Source organism: Haemaphysalis longicornis, unplaced genomic scaffold (assembly GCF_048455015.1).
Source record: "Haemaphysalis longicornis isolate Haplotype H1 unplaced genomic scaffold, Haemaphysalis longicornis Haplotype H1 scaffold_2, whole genome shotgun sequence".
In the NCBI taxonomy this organism is placed as follows: Eukaryota; Metazoa; Arthropoda; class Arachnida; order Ixodida; family Ixodidae; genus Haemaphysalis; species Haemaphysalis longicornis.
Genome location: NW_027526295.1, coordinates 256,930,392 through 256,948,303, shown reverse-complemented (window position 1 = coordinate 256,948,303; position 17,912 = coordinate 256,930,392). Strand labels below are relative to the sequence as shown.

The following is a 17,912-nucleotide window of genomic DNA, read 5'->3' as shown; positions in this document are numbered from 1 at the left end:
GTTGTACGCATCGTAGAATCGTGTCCGCAGCCAGTGCCAGGCAAAAGAGAAAGGAAGGCGAATGACAGCGATGAAATTTCGATACTCCCGGACAGGGGCGTAGCCAGGGAAGGTACAACCCCCTGTATCTCCCCATCCCCTTTCTTTCGGCCTTTTTTCAACAGCGGAGCTGTTGTACAAGCCGTAGGTTCGCCGTTGCAGGGAAAAAAAGCCGAAAAAATGCCTAGCGCTCGTGAACGCGTGCTTCGCGCTGACCGCCGCGTCCCCTGGCTCGCGCTGTAGCTTAGCAAAAAAAAAAAAAAAAAAAGTGCTCCAGCGCTAATGCTAAAGTTGAAAAGACCCTGCTGGCGAGAAGTCACCGCGGCCGCCGCATTCCCTAGAAGCCGGTGTGGATAATTGGAGACTTGGCTACGAGTGTGCCACTCCTTCCCGAGACGACTTGGAGATCTCGCCACCGCTGCCTCGAGTCGATGGATGACAAAGTGCTGGGGGAAGTCCACAATGCTGATGATGACTTTGCATCCACCACTCACCGCGAAGACGACGACGACCCCTTCGATGCATATGACAATGATTACCAGCACCGCAACTATGAAAATAAACAAGGATACTGAAATTTAAGTATATATCCAGCATTGCTCACCTACAACAGCTTCGCCATACAAGTCTTGCGCGTGAGTGCAAGCTTCCCTGAATTTTTTTTTTCGCTCATGCTATTTACGCACCCAATCGATATATTAAATGTAGAAACAAAAATAAGAGTGTTAGTTTGCTGAGAAATATGGTTCTTCAGAGTCCCGTATTTACCCGTATTTTTATGCAGATATTGCAGTCAACGAAACAGCTAACCCCTGGGCATTACTAAAGCAGGAAAATGAATATTGTTTCGGAGCAGCGTCTCTTTATTTTTTTATTTTTTTTTTTTACCGGCGGTGTACAGCACCACCGGAAATTTGTTTCTGGCTTCGCCACTGCTCACGGGCAACAAAAGGAGTGACAGGTAACCAACGCGGCTGCTAAAGCGAGCAAGCGGGACCACTGGGACGGTTAGAACGCAACCCATGGTCGGCATGGCATGCGAGGGGCGTGCGAGAAACGCCGTGTTGCGGGCTACTGCAGCCGGAGACGAGGTTTGTGCGTCGGACAGCACCTGTGAGCGAGAGGAATGAGCAGTTCGCCCCTTCTTAAAGATTGATCAATCTATCTTTCATTGATTCGTGTATTAACAGAAGAGCTGTTTAAGGGCCGGTTGCCGCCGGTTCAAGCGCGTGCAGACGTGGTCCACTTTGGGAGAGATGCGAAAGCCCGCGGACAAAATGATCCTCCCCTGTCAGTCATGGCGAACTTTCAGTGGCAAGTTTGTAAATAAATGTGAGGTGCAACAGTCCGGTCTCCGACGAAGGGAGAGGGGCCGCCAGCTCTGCTGTTTCTCCAGCCTTGCACCACTAGTGCGAGCTGCACCATCTTCTTTTTTTTTTTTTTCAGAGAAGGAATGTGGTCGGTGAAACCTTATAAGACTCGGATTGTTCGCAGAAACAATAAAAATAAACAGCAAGCATAAGTCGCTCAAAAACAGAAAAAATAAATCACCATCTCCGCAGGAAGCGTTTTCGCGGCCTTTACATGAATCTTTGCCGGGGTGCGCATTAAAAGAGCTCAGTTAAGTAGTGTAGACGGTTGAAGCACATTTCTGTGATTCAGCTTGGGATGGTCGTTTGGACAGCAAGCTGTAGGTGGAGGCAGAAATTTTGTTAGAATGGTGAAAAACGGGTTTTATTTCTCTTATTTTCTGAAAGAGCAGCTGATTCCATCTCAGCAGCCTTTAACCCGGCTCCTTCGCTTCCGAACTGGTCGGCTCATTAGGCGGCCCTCCACCGCCGTAAGAGAGAAAGTTAATTGTCCCAACCATGGGACCCTGCCAGTGAGACTTAATTGGAACGAGATAACAGGGTGGCGCCAGTGGGGAGCCTTTTCTCGATTTTCGCCCCGTTTCCGGCCATATTATTTTCCCGTTCTCTGTCTTCGATTTCAGTTACTCGCTTTTTTTTCCTCTAGGCTGTTACTTCGCTCCTCTAGCTCTCGCTCTATCTCGGCCATTTCGACGCGCACACTTACCCTGAAATCCACACGGGGCGGATTTGTTTTATATCTTCTCGTGTATTCCTTCCTTCCTCCGCGCTTGCGTGTGAGTGCGTGAGCGTCTGCCTCTGTCGATAGTTTTTTGTAAAGGGACTTTTTTTCTTGGCGTGTGTCTGTCACCGCGTGGGCATAACCACGTGGGTATCGCCGTGCGTCAGTGCGCATGCGCGCCGTGTACCAATGCACATGCGCTTCCGAGCACAAATATTCAAAATAGGTGTTTTTGCCGATTCGAAAATTTCGGAGATTGAGCCCGGGTACCTGTCATTCGGAAGCGGGAAACTCCTTTCTTTTTTCTTTTTTTGCTGGGGAGAGAGAGAGAGGTGGGGGGGGGGTGCGCCCGTGGTATTTAATACATGACACACACAGGAGGTGTTTGCAAAACACAGCAATCGGAATACAGAGTTCGCTGTGGTTTCTTAATTCAAGCAGATTATTGTGAGAAAACCTGCAAATGTGTGTTGGATAGATGCGAAATGCAGAACAGGGGAAGACACAACAAAAAGAAGGCAGACAATCGCAGAAGGTTGATTACCAGGTTTACCGCAAAGAGGGGCGCCGTAGTGGAGTGCTCCGGATTGATTTTGACCGCCTGGTAATCTTTAACGTGCGCCGAAATCGCGAGCACGTGGTTCGCTTTTTGCCTCCATCAGAAAGGCGGCTTCCGCGGTCGGGAATCGAAATTGCGTCCTTGGGCTCAGCAACATAACGCCTTACCCACAATCGCGGAGGGTGCGTCACGATTTCAGCGCAGCTTTCGCCAATGCATGCGCCCAAATTTATTCATTTATTCATTCATCTATTTATTTATTTGTTTGTTGGTTTGTTTGTTTGTTTGTTTGTTTATTTATTTATTTATTTATTTATTTATTTATTTATTTATTTATTTATTTATTTATTTATTTATTTATTTATTTATTTATTTATTTATTTATTTATTTATTTATTTCAGTTCTCAGACTCTCATGTTTTCGTTCCCTCATATGGCGTAGCATGCTAAGCGATATGGCTCGGCTAACCTCGCTTTTACCATTAAATGCATTCTCTCTCTCTCTCCAAATTGCCGAACGCCTCTACATTCTTCCTTCCTTCCTTCCTGGGCAGCGCTACACGTCTTCTGTGTAGCGACGCCGCGCCAAACGTCGTACCCGCAGCCGGTGCTGGAGGGATAAATGAATACGTTAAAACCCGATCGAATGAAGTCACCGGGAACCGCAATTTATTTCGTTAAATCGATAACTTCGTAAAATCGGGACTATCATTTTACAAGCAGTTGATTCCATAAATTCGATGTCCGAAAGGAGGCGCATCACTGCAGCTACCATGACATCGTAACTACGGCGGCCGCGGCGCTCGTCTGGCGATAATTTACCAATGCGCTAAAATCCGCGGTGAAATTAATAAACAAGCCAGGGCTTGTCCTAAAGTCGCGCACCTCAGCAGACGCGCGAAACACGGCGCTTTTTGCTGTACCATTTCCGTTCTGAGCGGAACGCTCTTGGCTCTCAAATCCTTGAACCACGTAAACACGGCTTCCTCAAACTTCTCGTGCGGAGTAGTGTTGAGGTTATTTTTCTTCGACGCAATTTCAGACGAAGTGCCACGGTTGATGGCATTTTTTCCCTTCAAGATTGTGGAAAGCGCGCTGGCCGGGACGCCGTGGTCTGTGGCCATGAGACTGCCGAGTTTATCTCGTAGAGCTCCGTAAAAATGAAATTAGGTGACCTGTTTTCTTTTGTTTTTGTTTTTTTTTTACTTTTTAAACGTGGCGCAATAATCTTCGTGGGGTTCTGACGAAACACATTCGAAATTGCTCCTTTTTTTAATGTGTCTGTTTCTCGAAATACTTTGTTAAATCGGGAATGGCACTGAATCTAGTTCATTAGTTCGAATTTATAAAAGCATTGAGCAATATAGGCACCTGCGGGGGAGTCCAAATGTATTCGTTAGATGCGAAAATCCGTAATATCGGTTTTCGTTAGATTGATTTTTGACTGTAGTAACATTGAATGTGGCGACAGGTGGCGGGTATATCAGTAACCCTGACGCTCCTCCTGACTGCTCTTTTCACTATGTGAAATTGTACTCCTTCGGACGGATTGACGATGACGATGACCAGAATGCTGATGATGATGATGATGATGATGATGATGACGACGACGACGACGATGACGATGACGATGATGATGGTGGTGGTGGGGTGCCGTAACGTACATACGAGCGGAAACATATGCTTTTCAAAACGGGCATGCACCAGGTCCTGCGATAACACAATGCCTGAAATTACATTAAGGCGTGCACGGCATTCTTCTCCCCACATCAGGAGAAACCGCTGATTTTTATTATAAGGTGTGTTGACGCCGAGGAGACAGATTGTGTGCGAATAAAATGTGTGCCGCACTGCCTGCTTTCCAGGCTACGGCTAACGTCAGGTGTTGCGGGAATTCGTGTTACTATTTCTTCCTCGAGAGCAGGATTGAGTTCTGGGCTGACGGATGAACGGACGAGCAGGCGGGTATGCTCTGCTCGCTGGCGCGGATTTTCCCACTTTTACAGCTCCACTCAGTGAGTTGCTGATGCGTTCCCTCGTTACCCAGTTTGCTCTTTTAAGCGGACATAAACGACCTAGCCCAAGTTCTCAATTCGGCCCCTAATCCTCTGGTTCACGTCCGTGGGAACATTTTCGCATTTGATTGCACCGCCGTGATGCGGCTGCGTTCCCAAGCGCAGTCTCATTAGCAAAATGGCCTCGTGCTTTGACCTCAGGTCTGAGCGTTACGATTCGCCTATAATCACTCGAACTGACGCCAATAGGCTACAGGAGAGCAACCTTAACGGCATCGTTACGCCAATGGTTGCACTGAAGCAGCACCGGGGCACGACAGGCGTTACTGATGTGCAGCGTTTTCGTGCGTGCAACGTCGGACTAACATAATGCGCTTTACTTAGCGTACACGCTTAGAGCGCGCTTTGTATTTGTTTGCTGCTTACGTTGTTATTTCTACTGTTTTTCTACTGTGTCATGTGCATTTTTTCGTCGGATGTAGCGGTGAGACAATATATGGACAAACATTTTCAGTATCATATATACCAAACGCGAAGGTAACGGCTCACTCAAGCAATGCCAGCTGCCGAGGCAAACTCCACTTTGGGAACAGTAAGTGCTTATGCAGGTATAGAAAGCATGGTCTTCCTGAAAAGTTCCTTGTGGGGCGGGAAATCACACCATAGTGTGAAAATACGAACTGAAGTTTCGAGTCTAAGATTACACCCAAATCATAAATTGCGCTAATTCGTTTTATCGATTGACAATGAAAGCAGTACGCATAGGATAAAGGCGAATTATTGTGCATGTATGTTACAGATGTAGTCTTCGGAGGGGTTCCGGTTCAGGTTATTAATTTTTCGCCTCAGAGGAATTTCGTTTGTGTCATATTGCAGCGCACTCTGAATTCGATAGCATTGCCCGATATAGTCACATTGCCGCTAACCACGCCTCAAAATTTGTTTATGCTTTGAAACTAATTGAAATGGTACTCAAATATAAAGTAAAGTAGTTTGTAATGTATTAAATACGAAGGCCGATCGTCATGATGTCTCAGGCCGCATCACGACGAAGAAACGTCCCTTCTCGTTGCGTCGGTAACGACGACAGTACAAGCGTCGGTGTGTACATCGAGTGGAAACAAAGACAGTGACAAAACCAGGGGAATGTCGGAGGCGCTCGGAGAGGCCGTCCATTCGAGAAACGACCGGCGCATCTAGCCAAGCTCATTACATCGGCGGCGCATGGCGGGCTGGCCAAAGTACGTCGGGCCTGCACGGACGGTTGCTGTTGTGGCGGCATCACGGCTGGCCTGCGCGCCTCTTGAAGCGAGCGAGCCGCTCTCTGCTCTTGCGCGCCGTGACGGCATCGTAGTGATGGCCTACAAGCGCGCACATCTGGTCGCAGCTGGGATAAACTTAGCGCCAAAAGAAAGCGAAATTGAGGCGATGGGAGAACGACGACGAATGTTTCGCAGCACGGAGAAGAAGGCAGCAATGAGTTTTCCTTTTGTTTGGCTGTTACGGTGTTATGCTTGGTCGTGGCACGGACAGAAAGAAGGTTTATGTTTTGTTAGAGCGCTCTGCTTCGTCTCCAGACTGCACCGTCGCCGTCAGCCGAGCGTGGAAGAAAGGCGTTCGTGCTTGGTGGAACGTCGTACTCCTTTTTTCGGCCCACAAACCAGCGCGCCTTGAACTGAGAGGAAAGGCAATACGTGAGCCATGAGAAAGGGGGGAGGAGCTTGCAGAGGCTCGTACCCTGAGCAGGGTGACGCCCTTGGTATATACGAGGGCGATATCGACCTAGCGGACCTACTCCACCGTCGGAGGCTTGCTTGTTCTTGTTCGGGGTGGGGGTGACTGGCGGCTGATGCTGGACATCAGAGGACGCGAGATGCCAACACGATAAGGCGAAATGTGAAGGTCGCGGACGGCGGCTAACATTCTGATTCTACCCCCCTCCCCCCTACCGCCTCCTCCACTACGTTGTCCCAACTTTGTGTTGTATACTCTGGCTTTTTCGTTGCCGTGTCCCGCACTATTGTAGAAGCAAGAGTTTGTAGGGCTGGAGGGAATAGCCGGAGCATCTTGCCGCCGACGAGAGATGAAATTGGTGGAAGGAAGCAAGACGTGTGCGCCGATGCGCCGAAGAAGTTGTCTGGCTCTTGAAAGTGAGCCTCCTTATTTTTCTTCTCCCCAAACTATCCTCAGCAGCGCGAGTATTTTTGCTATCGTATTTGTATATATTTAGCATAATCATTTTATTCGGCGTTGCCTTGCTTATCCGAAAGCCTTCCCGAAAATCTGATGATGCGAAGGAAGGTGATGCTCATCGAGAAATGAACTGTTAAACAGACTCAAAATAAAATTCAGTAATTTTAAAATTCGGAGTTGTTTTCCTGCAAGGATTGTTCTTTGTTAACTGCTTTTTATTCTAGTTGTGAACTGAAACCTGTGCGTACGAAGTAATTAGCTCCGACAGCGTGTATCAGGCCTTGAACAGAACCGTGTCATAGAAGCCCAGGCCGAATGCGCTTGAGATAGTGGACACCTATTCAGATAAACATTGGAAGCGTTCGTGGGATCCTCCTTTTAATATTTAGTTATTCAATATTCGTCTCTATATAATTGCTTAAATTTATTTTAAAGCGAAGCTTTAGTGTTCTCACTGATGCCGTTGTACGTTAGTACACCCTGCAGGAAAGTCAACTTTCTCTGACGTTGACGATGAATGATCCCGGGTGAAGTGAAAGAAAACAGCGCTTCCCGTAACCGGAATCAAGTCTGGGTCCCTCGCGCAATGAAGCCGGCGTCTATCCGATTGCTCCATTATGCTGTGGTCGAAGCGAACGCCAGGCAGCAGGTACCGATGCGCGCCGTACACCCTTGACCCAAAAGTTAGGCCTACGGAGTTCACAGCCGAGAGTTGCTGCGGGTATTCTATAGTAAGAGGATTGCGTACCTCCAGACTAGCACATACTGGCAGTGTGTGATTGACCAACTCAGGCATCCATCACGAGAAAGATTCGCGTTCAACCATCGTCGTCGTTAGACGGATGGGTGCATGATTTTTATTTTGTAGCGTAAGCTACACTGGCCGAGGTTGAGCAGTTTCGCGTGGGCCGTGAAGGGCCGTTCTGCGCAAGCGCGAGAAGCATTGGATTGATTTGGATTGGATTGGATTGGATTGGATTGGATCGGATTGGATTGGATTAAATTGGATTGAAATCCAATCCAATTGGAGTACGGGTGTGTGGAGAATTGGGTCTGCACATTCGCCGGTCTGCGCATTCCAGAGGAGTGACGTCACAGCCATGGCAGACGCACTGGCGCCGGCGCGTGCCTAGCTGTACGCCTCCGTTGCGCAGTAGCTAAGACGCTGCGCAGGAGCCGCTTGATAGCCGTTTCGCGTGGCTTCTGGAGAGCCGTGCTGCGCATGCGTGAGGAGCGGTGACTGGACTGGACTGGACTAGATTGGATTAGATTTGATTGGATTGGAAATCGTTTTAGCAGCAGTAAGCATAATCAGCTAATCCTAGACAACCAGGAAACCTAAGAATAACCAGCTGAACCTTAGCTCACGCTACGTATACCCTGGCATAGCCGAGCTAAGTTACTGCTAATTTTTTTGTTTCCTAAAGAGAGAGACACAGAGAGAGAGACAGAGAGAGAGAGAGCCTTTATTAGAAAAGGATGGCCACTGGTCACGATAGATGAAAGGAATTGGGAGGGAGGATAAGAGAAAATAAACAAATGCTATTTGATCTGAGTAGAGTGAATAACTGGGCCAGCTAAAGAGTGCGGATTAGGTTACAGCCGTCCCTGATGAAGCAGAGTATTGGGTGGTGGACTGCGTCCATGCTGCCGGAAATTTCTGTGCTCTAATGACAAGATTGTGCTTATTTCATCCGCTGTCACCTTTGTACGGCTTAAAGCTCGTGAAAACGTAAACCTGAATGTATTTCACCGTCTCACCTGAAACTAAATTAATTTATAAGTTTCCTACGGCAAGTGCAGATGTCGCAAACAAAACATAAATAGTAAAGTAAACAAAAAAGAAGGCCAGTTTCACGTTCGTGATAAGGCAGTTCGAGATCGGCATCTGGTGCCGCAAACGTTAAAATCTAATGACACATTGGGAGCTACCCAGAAGCTAACAGGCCCACTTTTCTCCACGCCGCCCCAGAATGTTGTCTGAATGTTTTCTTAAGGGCCAGATTAGTAGCGACAAATAGCAAAAAACTGCGGTTGATTTCTTTGTCATAGGAATCAGTGAATCACGAAAGTGAAATGTGCAGTGAAATCTGCAGGTGCGCATGATTTGTGGGTCAGCGGCTGTCTTGTGGTTGTGCTTGGCGAGCGACATCATGCTGGTGGGTCGCTTCGCCAAAGGTGCACTGGCGTCATTTCCGTGACGGAGATGACGTCAGTGAAATCGTGGGGCATTGCGGCATAAAACACTTTCGTGTTCAAAACTCGGTACTAAAGGTTGCTTCCCCGCAAGAAGACCCTGTGTGCAGGGGTGCACCGTTTACAGGCCGCTTGCTTCATTGTATTGGCGTCACTTTCGTGACGGATATGACGTCAGCGAAATCTTCGTGTATCCGGGAATAAAACACTTTTGTGTTAAGTTATTTTCTTTGAAGGGGGGGGGGAGAGAAAATTCGGCACGTGTGACGAGAAACGCATAGCAACAGGACAGAGACCAGCGCGCCCAAAGGAAGTTCGTTTATTACACCTGAGCACTCGTCGTCGGACCAGTGCTTACCGCATTAACCTCGAAACACTACTTTCGGGAAGAAATGGTGCCCCGTAGAGAAACAGCTGCGAAAAGCGTCTCTCCGGGGTGACAGTACCGGCACGTTCCCACTCGCGGCCGCGCCGTGCGGCGGCCGCTACGGTAATTAATGACCGCCTCCCAGGCTCCGGAGGCGCCGCACTCGCAGTGGAGGCGTTGTCCCTGGCAGTTCTCTCTGATCGGTGATTTATGTGCTGCGAACGAGTGTCCAGCCGCAGAGAAGAAAAGAAAATCCCGTTAGCAGCTGGAAATATCGACGCCCATAAGGGGAGAATAAAGGCCTGATGCAACTTGTCACCGTGTGTGTGAACGACTTCGGCACGTCGTCACCGGGCATTGTGGGTCTTACGTCTGCGTGCTCGGTGACAAAGAGCGACGAATGGCCGTTCGTTGCGTACTTCGTTTACTCGCTCGAAGATAATCTTGGCCTGGCCACACGCACCCGTTCGTTGAAGGGTGGCATTCGGAGATGGATAGCCTTGCGTTGTCTATATACTGCGCCGTTCGTTTCGCCTCTTTGATATCCTATATCATTCGCTGTAAGGAAAGGGCCCGGCTTCTGTCTGCAACCGATCACGTTTGGTTTCTAGAACCATGAATAGCCAACGTTCGCGAGCTCTCCAGTATGTACTGATTCCTGGGACTATAACGACTCGACTCTTGACATTTGTCTTTTGTACGTCAGAACTCGGAAAGATTGGTAGAAAAGCTTAGGCGTATCATAAGACCTTCACACTTAAACAAGGATACTGAGTCGTGCCATATACTATTTTGGGAGATTTCCGAAGATCCGCAAGTTCTGATGGCCGTGATTTTTTAAACAAATATGATCAAAAAAGCTTGTTACATTATTTTTAAAATGCACCTACGCTCATTCGATCCAGTGACGCGAAAAGTCTGCGCAGTTGCACGATAATCCGACAACTCTGCCACGATGTGGGCAGCACACGGCGACGTTTTGACAACATTACGTCAATATTATGATTAAATTACGTTATTGTTCTGGCTATAATACGGCATGATTACGATGATATTGCGGCAGCGTGACCGCTACGTCGGAGCCCCATGAAGATGCGTGACTAGAAGGCATCGCCGAACAGCAGCCACAGAATACATTTTGCACGGGAATTAAAGCAGGCTACTGGGCAATGCTTCTTTCAATCGCATCCGCCGTATTTGCATTATGAAATTTCTTCACCTTTTTCGCTTGTCGACGCCTGCATTGGGCGCCAGTTTCCCTGCTGCCCACTTCGGCGTTCTCCTCGTTACTACGGCAACGGCGCTGGACACGTGGTCGCTCCGCGATAAACACACGGCAGCCGCGATCAGGAAGGAGCGCGTGCCATCGCCCTGTAAAACTATGACTGTAGGCTGGGCAGGGTCTCTTGAGTACTCGGGGGACCTGGTGGGTGCTAGCTGGGGGGCTGGTTGTGAAAGGGGTCCGGAGACTAGGTGTCGTCACTCCGTCGCAGGTTCTCCCTGTTCTTCGATGTCGCAGCTCAGATGTTTGGAACCTATAGTGGGGTCCGCTGAATTCCAATTGGCACCGTCTGACGCCCATCCTGAGTTTTCAGGCCTATTTTAGGAGTCAGACATCTAAGGATTAGAACAAAAACCTCGCTGTCCCCATTCCCACCCTCTTTCCCATAACCCATTCCTTATCACAACCATCCACATCCCTTATCCCAACCTTTCCTGCTACCGTCCCAGGGGAGATCAGGGGAGTCTCCCCGGGCCCGCTCTCCTGGCTGTGTCGCTGTGTAGCATTTTTCCCTTTTATTTTCCACTTCGGTGGGCATTTCCTTCTCGTCAAAACTCTAGTTGACCTCGGTCCAGTTTGTTTATTTTTAATTGGCGTCACCCGTGATACATATGTGGTACGGGGTGGGCTTTTATTTTATATTATAGCCCTTTAGCTTTATGTCCCGCCTTAAACTTCTAATTTTCAACCTTACATATGTAAGAGCTAATACGTCAGCGCAGCGCTTGAAACAAAGATGGTAAACACTAAACGCATCATTGTCGCAGACTCAACAGATATCCGCAGGCAGCAACACTTACTACCCGGTTTCGTTGTTCTTGCTCTTTTATAATACCCCCTCTCATTTTCGCCTCTCGTAAGAACGCGAAACCATTTTCTGCCGACCAGACTGCGCAAACGAGAGGCGAGCAGCTTCGCATTTCGCTCTCAGGAATGCAGAAATGCTACTTGGGCGCAAATTTGGTATCCGAGTCGCAGCAGCGCCTGCGTGAGCGCCGCCTGAATGAGCAGACCCGTGCGACGAGCCGTCGAGGAAAGCGCTTCAATAAAGAGGTGCCTGGCTTAAAAGTTTATGAATGGCGCACGGCTTATGTAAACCGCTCGCTCTACCGAGCGCTCATGTGGGTGCCCCTGCTCCTGCTGAGCACGGACTAAAGGAGGTGACAAAAGGAATGCAATAAATTCGTATCTGTTCACACGTGGATTACATTATTATGCTTCTAGCTGCACTTCTTTTGCCTGCGTCAGAATTGAGAAGGTTTTAGGTCTCAGGTGAAGCGCGAAGGCTGGTGTCTGCTTGGCGCCGGTACTTCGAGCACAAAAGCGGCATTCGTTTTAATCGGTACCCTGCCGACCACTCCGTTATTAAGCGTCCTGCGCAGCTTTCGGTGGGTGTTTTGGTGCGTTGCACTTGTGTGTGCGAACATCCACACCCATTTCACGACTTCAGAAAAAGAAATCCATGCGTTACTGCTTTGGAACGTTCGTATTTGGAACGTTCCTTTGCGGGATTTCTTGTTTAATCTTCGTTTCTTTTAGGAGACGTATGAGGTACGTATGTTTTATGTGCGGAGATGTGGAAGGCGCGATTTCGTCAGATTTTCATGAAAATTTTTGTGGAAAATTTTTTTTTCTGTTTTCTTTTTTTTTTTTTCACAATTCTCTTCAGCCAATTATCTCTATTTACGCTATCATAACGATTAAATGTGTTAGTTATGCCAGTTATGCATTTTTATGCGAATGCAGGGCGTTACACTGTCCTGGCTGTGGGGGGTACTCAGCAAAGAATGCTACGCATTAAAACAATGGTATTTTCTCGGCGTGCTAAGCGCATGTGTTCCCCCTGTAAAGGGTGCACCGTTACATGACGACTAATACTGCAGTGAAGCAAGCTTTATCTATTTCTTTCTTTTCTTTTCTTTTTTTTTTTTTTTTTTTCGAGCGAGGCTTGATTGTATTGGTTGAATTGGGCCGTCGGCGGTGGCGTATGCCGAAACCTTCCCGGAGATTCCTCTTCTCGGGTGCATCTCTCTCGCCGTTCGTAGCTGTAACGGGCGCGCGTGCACATGTGTCGCGCTATGTCACGCAACGATGGAGCCAATCAGCGTCGTGGCTTGCATCACGTTATATCGCAAGTGCGGTCGTCTGACAGTTCACTTTCTAGCGCGGCATTGGTAGGCCGTGCGTGGTTCGCTCCGCGGAAGAGAGGGCAGCTATTGAAGGACGTCGTAAATGTTCCCGATAATCGCAGAATAATTATCTGCAATAATGTACACCATGCATTTGCTTTCGGCTAAATCTCAGCAAAATGAAAGGATTCCGCTTTGGTTAATCGATGGTTTGGCGCTTTTACCTTGGTCATTATTTTGGCATAAGGGCTTTTGTTTTGCAGTCATTGCGTTTCTGTTTTGGGGGTTTTCATTTTCACTGAAATCAAGCTTCGTGTGCACCCCTGTTTCCGGAGGAAATGGGTTCGTTAATTTGTTTATGATGAATTTGAGGTTGTTAGTACAAGCTCAACCAGCAGGAAATGCAGTACTGTAACATAAATATAACAGGCAAATTTTCCTTTCTTTCGTCCTCGTTATACTGCGCTGTTTTCCCTGATAAGAAAATTTTCGGAAACGTTTTCGTAACGTCCTAGCACTTCCAGGGATAAATTAATGTTATTAGGTGCTCTTTTCTTATTTCCCAAAATCAATCTTAATGGCTCCGTTATTATTCCTTCGTTAAGGCACACTTTCAAATTTATGCGTTCAGGTTCATATCTTCATGTTGACCGTTCCATTGTTTAGTGCCCGGATGGGGGGGGGGGGGGGGGGGGGGGGGGGGGGTAGGGGGGTGCTGTACACTACTTAACATCATTATCAGCATCTAGCCTCTAGCTGTGGCCACTTCGGCTTGTCTGCTCGCATGACAAGTTCAGGACCGGCATTATAGTTATGACCTGAATGAATTTGGCACATCACTTTAAAATCGTTAAATTCGCGCCGACTATGAAGAAAATTCTTCGCAGACGCCACATGCACGCATGCACGCTCACACGGCAAGACAAGTGAAGGCTGAACCATGGCAGACACAGTGATGAATTGAATTATGGGCGGCGATCTTGTTCTGGACTTCTATATCATTCCACAAAGTGAGATCATCGCACGCATCCATCTCTTCACAGCTGCCAGCAGATTAGCGAGCGCTCCACACGGCCTCTCCCATCCAGAAGCTTCACACGGCCTGGTTCAGATAAAGCGACAACAATGGCCGACGCCTGCCATGACTCATTCCATCGTATATTTCTATCACATCATAACCGATCTCATAAGAAATCGTAGCTGTTGAATCAAATTATAGTTTTCAGAAGCCTTGCAACATTTTAGCGGCTAGACAAAGCACGAATGGTGGTACAGTCTGTTCACTATCTTTCAGGGTTTATTCGAGTCGGCACCAAATTGGAAAACCTCTTATTTCTGATGACTGGATAGTTGCATGCAATGTCAAAAATTAATTGCACATAAAAAGGTTTTCCACTTTTCCTCTGAGGCAGAGCATGGTGTGGATTATTTTAATCATCTCAGACGCAGCCACAGGTGCAGCTGATCCCATTCATGGCTTGATATCCACCGGCCAAAAATGAAATGCTTGAATAAAAAAAAAACTTTTTTTTTTTCACTTTTATTCGTAGCAAGCTCTTACTATACATGGTGACCGTGGTGCTCACACATACTGTGATGCTGAGTTATTGGGACTTTAGTGTGGCCAAGGTTTATTTAGTGTTTGTATGTGTGTGCGTGTATGCAAATTATTTTGTTATCAAGAATTGGGTGCAGCAGACTTCAACCAGGATGTCAGAACTGAGCTGAAAGAATTGGGATATTGAAAAGCATCTAGTCCTAATTTCCTTACTACTTATCCACCCTTTCTTTTGAAAAAACTTATGACTCGAATACTTCAAGTGTGCTCCCGACAACCCAACAATCATTTTTTTATTCCACAGTTTTCTGCTGCAGTGACCTGTCACTCGAAAATAGACTTTTCTTTTCGCAGAATGTGATATGCAGCTGCCTTTAGGCAAAGAAAAATTCCTCGAGGCAGTTGAATCTGCTTACATTTATTGAAGGCAAAGAAAATTTGGTAATAGCTCTTAATGACTTCTTTACTGCGACATCATATTTGCATCTCTTTCTTCGCTTTAATTTCTGCTTCTTTTAGCACGGATTACTTCAACGGGCATCTTTACTGCTACAATGTGTTTGTGCCTCTTCGCATTTGTTTCTTGATATTCTGGTGTGGAATGCTTCTACAGACAGATTGGTGACACTTCAGGGCTCTTCATAGCGACTGGGTGCACCTCTTTTACTCACATGCTGCCACGTTCACTTGTCATGTGGCACGCACTTGTCTAAATTTCATTCCTCTACTGTCAATGTGTGGCAATATATAGCGCAGTGGTAATACACTGGGCTCCTACTTGAGAGGCCCAGGTGTTTTTTATTTACTGCTTACAGTGGCAGGCCGTTTTCTGTACTAGACAGCAATTACCACAACAGCAACAGTTTTTCACATTATTTGGCGCTGAAGGCTTCTGACTAAAAAAAAATAACATTCAGCCATGAATCTGCTTGCTCTGTTGCAAATGATGTCTGCTGTGACCAGCCCTCCATTGACAAACCTCTCGTGGTAGCCTCGATGGCATGGTTCTTGCATGAGAGTTGACACACACAAAAAAAATGCATGAGAGCTGACCACCATCGAATGGTCAGGAGCCAGAGGTGAACTTGCAATTCTTTAGTCCACTACGAAATGAAGAGCACAACGGAGTTGCAAGTAACGGGATTGCAAGGAAGATTTCAGTGTAAGTACTCACTCCGACAGCACAACTGAACATAACAGAACTCGAGCACTGCACAGTTAGGGGTGCCACACCATTGTCCATTCAACGCAATCAAATAAGCCCCAACTGGGTTTAGGTAAAAACAAACAATCACTCAGTCACGTCAATATGGTTGCACAGAGCGAGAGCCAAGCATGCACTGAAGACTCTCAACTGGTCTGTACGTGCATTCTCCAACATGTTGCTGCAGGTCATGGCAGGTTCGGGTCTCTGGCATTTCTCTGGCATTCGGATTTCTCCATAGCATAAAGGGCAGATGCTTCCTGCGCAGTCAGAAAATTGGCGGCACGTAACGGCCGATTCATAGCACGTCATGAAAGCTCTTGCACAGCTAACCAGGCAACATCCTAATACTGGTGAGGCTGTGACAGGTGTGACAAAGGAACAAAACCGACCAACGACATTTATTAGGCAGCCACTGCGGTGTGTTTCTCCTTCCACTGGCCACGGATGTAATTGGTCTGCGTGTGCCAAAGCGCACTGCTCGTGCTTCGAAAATTTGTCTGTAGATGTGTACAATACGACGCCTCATTGCCGTCACTCTCAGTGTACTTAATTTCCTAATGCAATTGGGGTGCCGGTTCCCGTGAGTCCTCCGCCCGTTAGTGAGGAGGATTGAACCTGGCAACATGAGGAGAAAGTACCCTCCCCCGCATGCACACAGAGCAGCACACAAAATTAGTTACTGATATTTCCAGTATTAAAACACCCTGTCTTCATATTCCACACCGATTCTGAGAAGTCTTTCCTGTTCAGGGACATTGTTATCTAAAAGTGTACATGCCCCGCTGCAGACCTGGAGTTCCCAGCATACCTGCTGGGCCTGGATGCAGCACAACTGCGCCGCAAGCTGACCAGCCGAGTGCTGGACTCCAAGTGGGGCTCCCGATCGGAGACCATCGAGATGCAGCAGAACGTCGAGCAGGCAAACTACATCCGCGATGCCTGGGCCAAGGCACTCTACACGCGCATCTTCGACCGCCTCGTAGACGTGAGTCGTGTTTGTGTGTAACCTCTTACTTTGCCTTAGTCCTTTCCATGGCCCTCTTACTGACGAACAACAAAGCAGCTGAAAATGCATCTGGTATTTGTTTGTTCGTTTGATTGTCTGCACTTATGGTCATTTGTACTCCTTGATTTTAAAGGGGTCGTGGTTTGGGCCTTTTGGGGATGCCCTAATGAGATGAATGGCATCAAACAAAAGACAAGGACGAAAAACGAGAGACAACGCCTCGGGATCTGTATAGTGTCGTCTCTCATTCATCAACGTCATTTCATGTTCCTCTTCCTTGTTATTTATTCTGTGCTACAGTAGACTTTCATTAATACGAAGTCCACAGGAACCATTAAACGCTTTGCATAAACCAAACTTCCAAATAAACAGAAAGCACAAGAACAGCAGTGTCATTAGTCCGCAACACATCTCCCTTCATGATTTCATTCAGAATCTCTACTTTCGTTGCTAGGTCGAGCGTACGACACAGGTTGCCATCATAGTTGAGACTTATCGGTAAAAGTGAAGGCTGAAGCCTTCCCCACACAAACTGCTTACACAGCGCTACGAGCAACAAAGAAATTAGAGAACTTCAACAGAGAGAGAGATGAACACACTGGCTTGAGCATCAACTGGCCTGCCGCTTTATCAGCTCTGAGACACTGCCTCAGTTGCGGTGGCGCCAACATGGTACAGAGTACAGCGCTGTTTTCGTGCTTGAAAATTGACGGTCACCACAATGCTTTTTATTTGAAATAACTTCCAATTTACCGACATAATAAGCTTTAACTTCAATTAAATTATCTAGCAATTTTTTCCATTGAATCACATGTGAGATTGCTGGGACCAGCATTTCACTTCTAATTAACCAAAACTCACAATTAGGCAACTTCGAATTATCGAGATTTGCTTAGTCTCAATATCCTGGGATTTGTTTGGTAGAAAAAAAAAATTCACAATTTCTCGCAGTCCAAGCATACCATTCACAACGTACCACAAATGCTGTGGTCATGCTGATAGTGCACTATCAACTCGTCCAAGAAAAATAAAAGAAGTACATAATCAAGGCACAGACGGGTGATGCATACTCATCAGGGTTAGAAAATTGCACTGGGGACAATAAACTGAGCCAGGAGTAGACCCACAAACAAGAGCTTCGCAATAACTTCCTCTATGCCTTCTTGTTGGTCACCAAGCCACTGTTTTTGACTGAGAGCTGGACAGATAGGCTCGTTTCGTGAGCCCTGAAAAGGAAGCCCACTGAGGAGCAGGGGGCACTGAGTGCATT

General features: G+C 47.2%; 1 protein-coding gene across 1 annotated transcript in view; it reads left to right on the top strand.

Annotated features, from left to right (window-relative positions):
- The window catches only part of LOC144170465 (unconventional myosin-Ie-like), a 324,760-nt gene that overhangs the window by 267,410 nt on the left and 39,438 nt on the right, over positions 1 to 17,912 (top strand). The window contains exon 11 of the mRNA XM_077700290.1: positions 16,425 to 16,621. Within this exon, the coding sequence (XP_077556416.1) occupies positions 16,425 to 16,621 (197 nt within the window). The remainder of the gene's footprint in view (positions 1 to 16,424; positions 16,622 to 17,912) is intronic.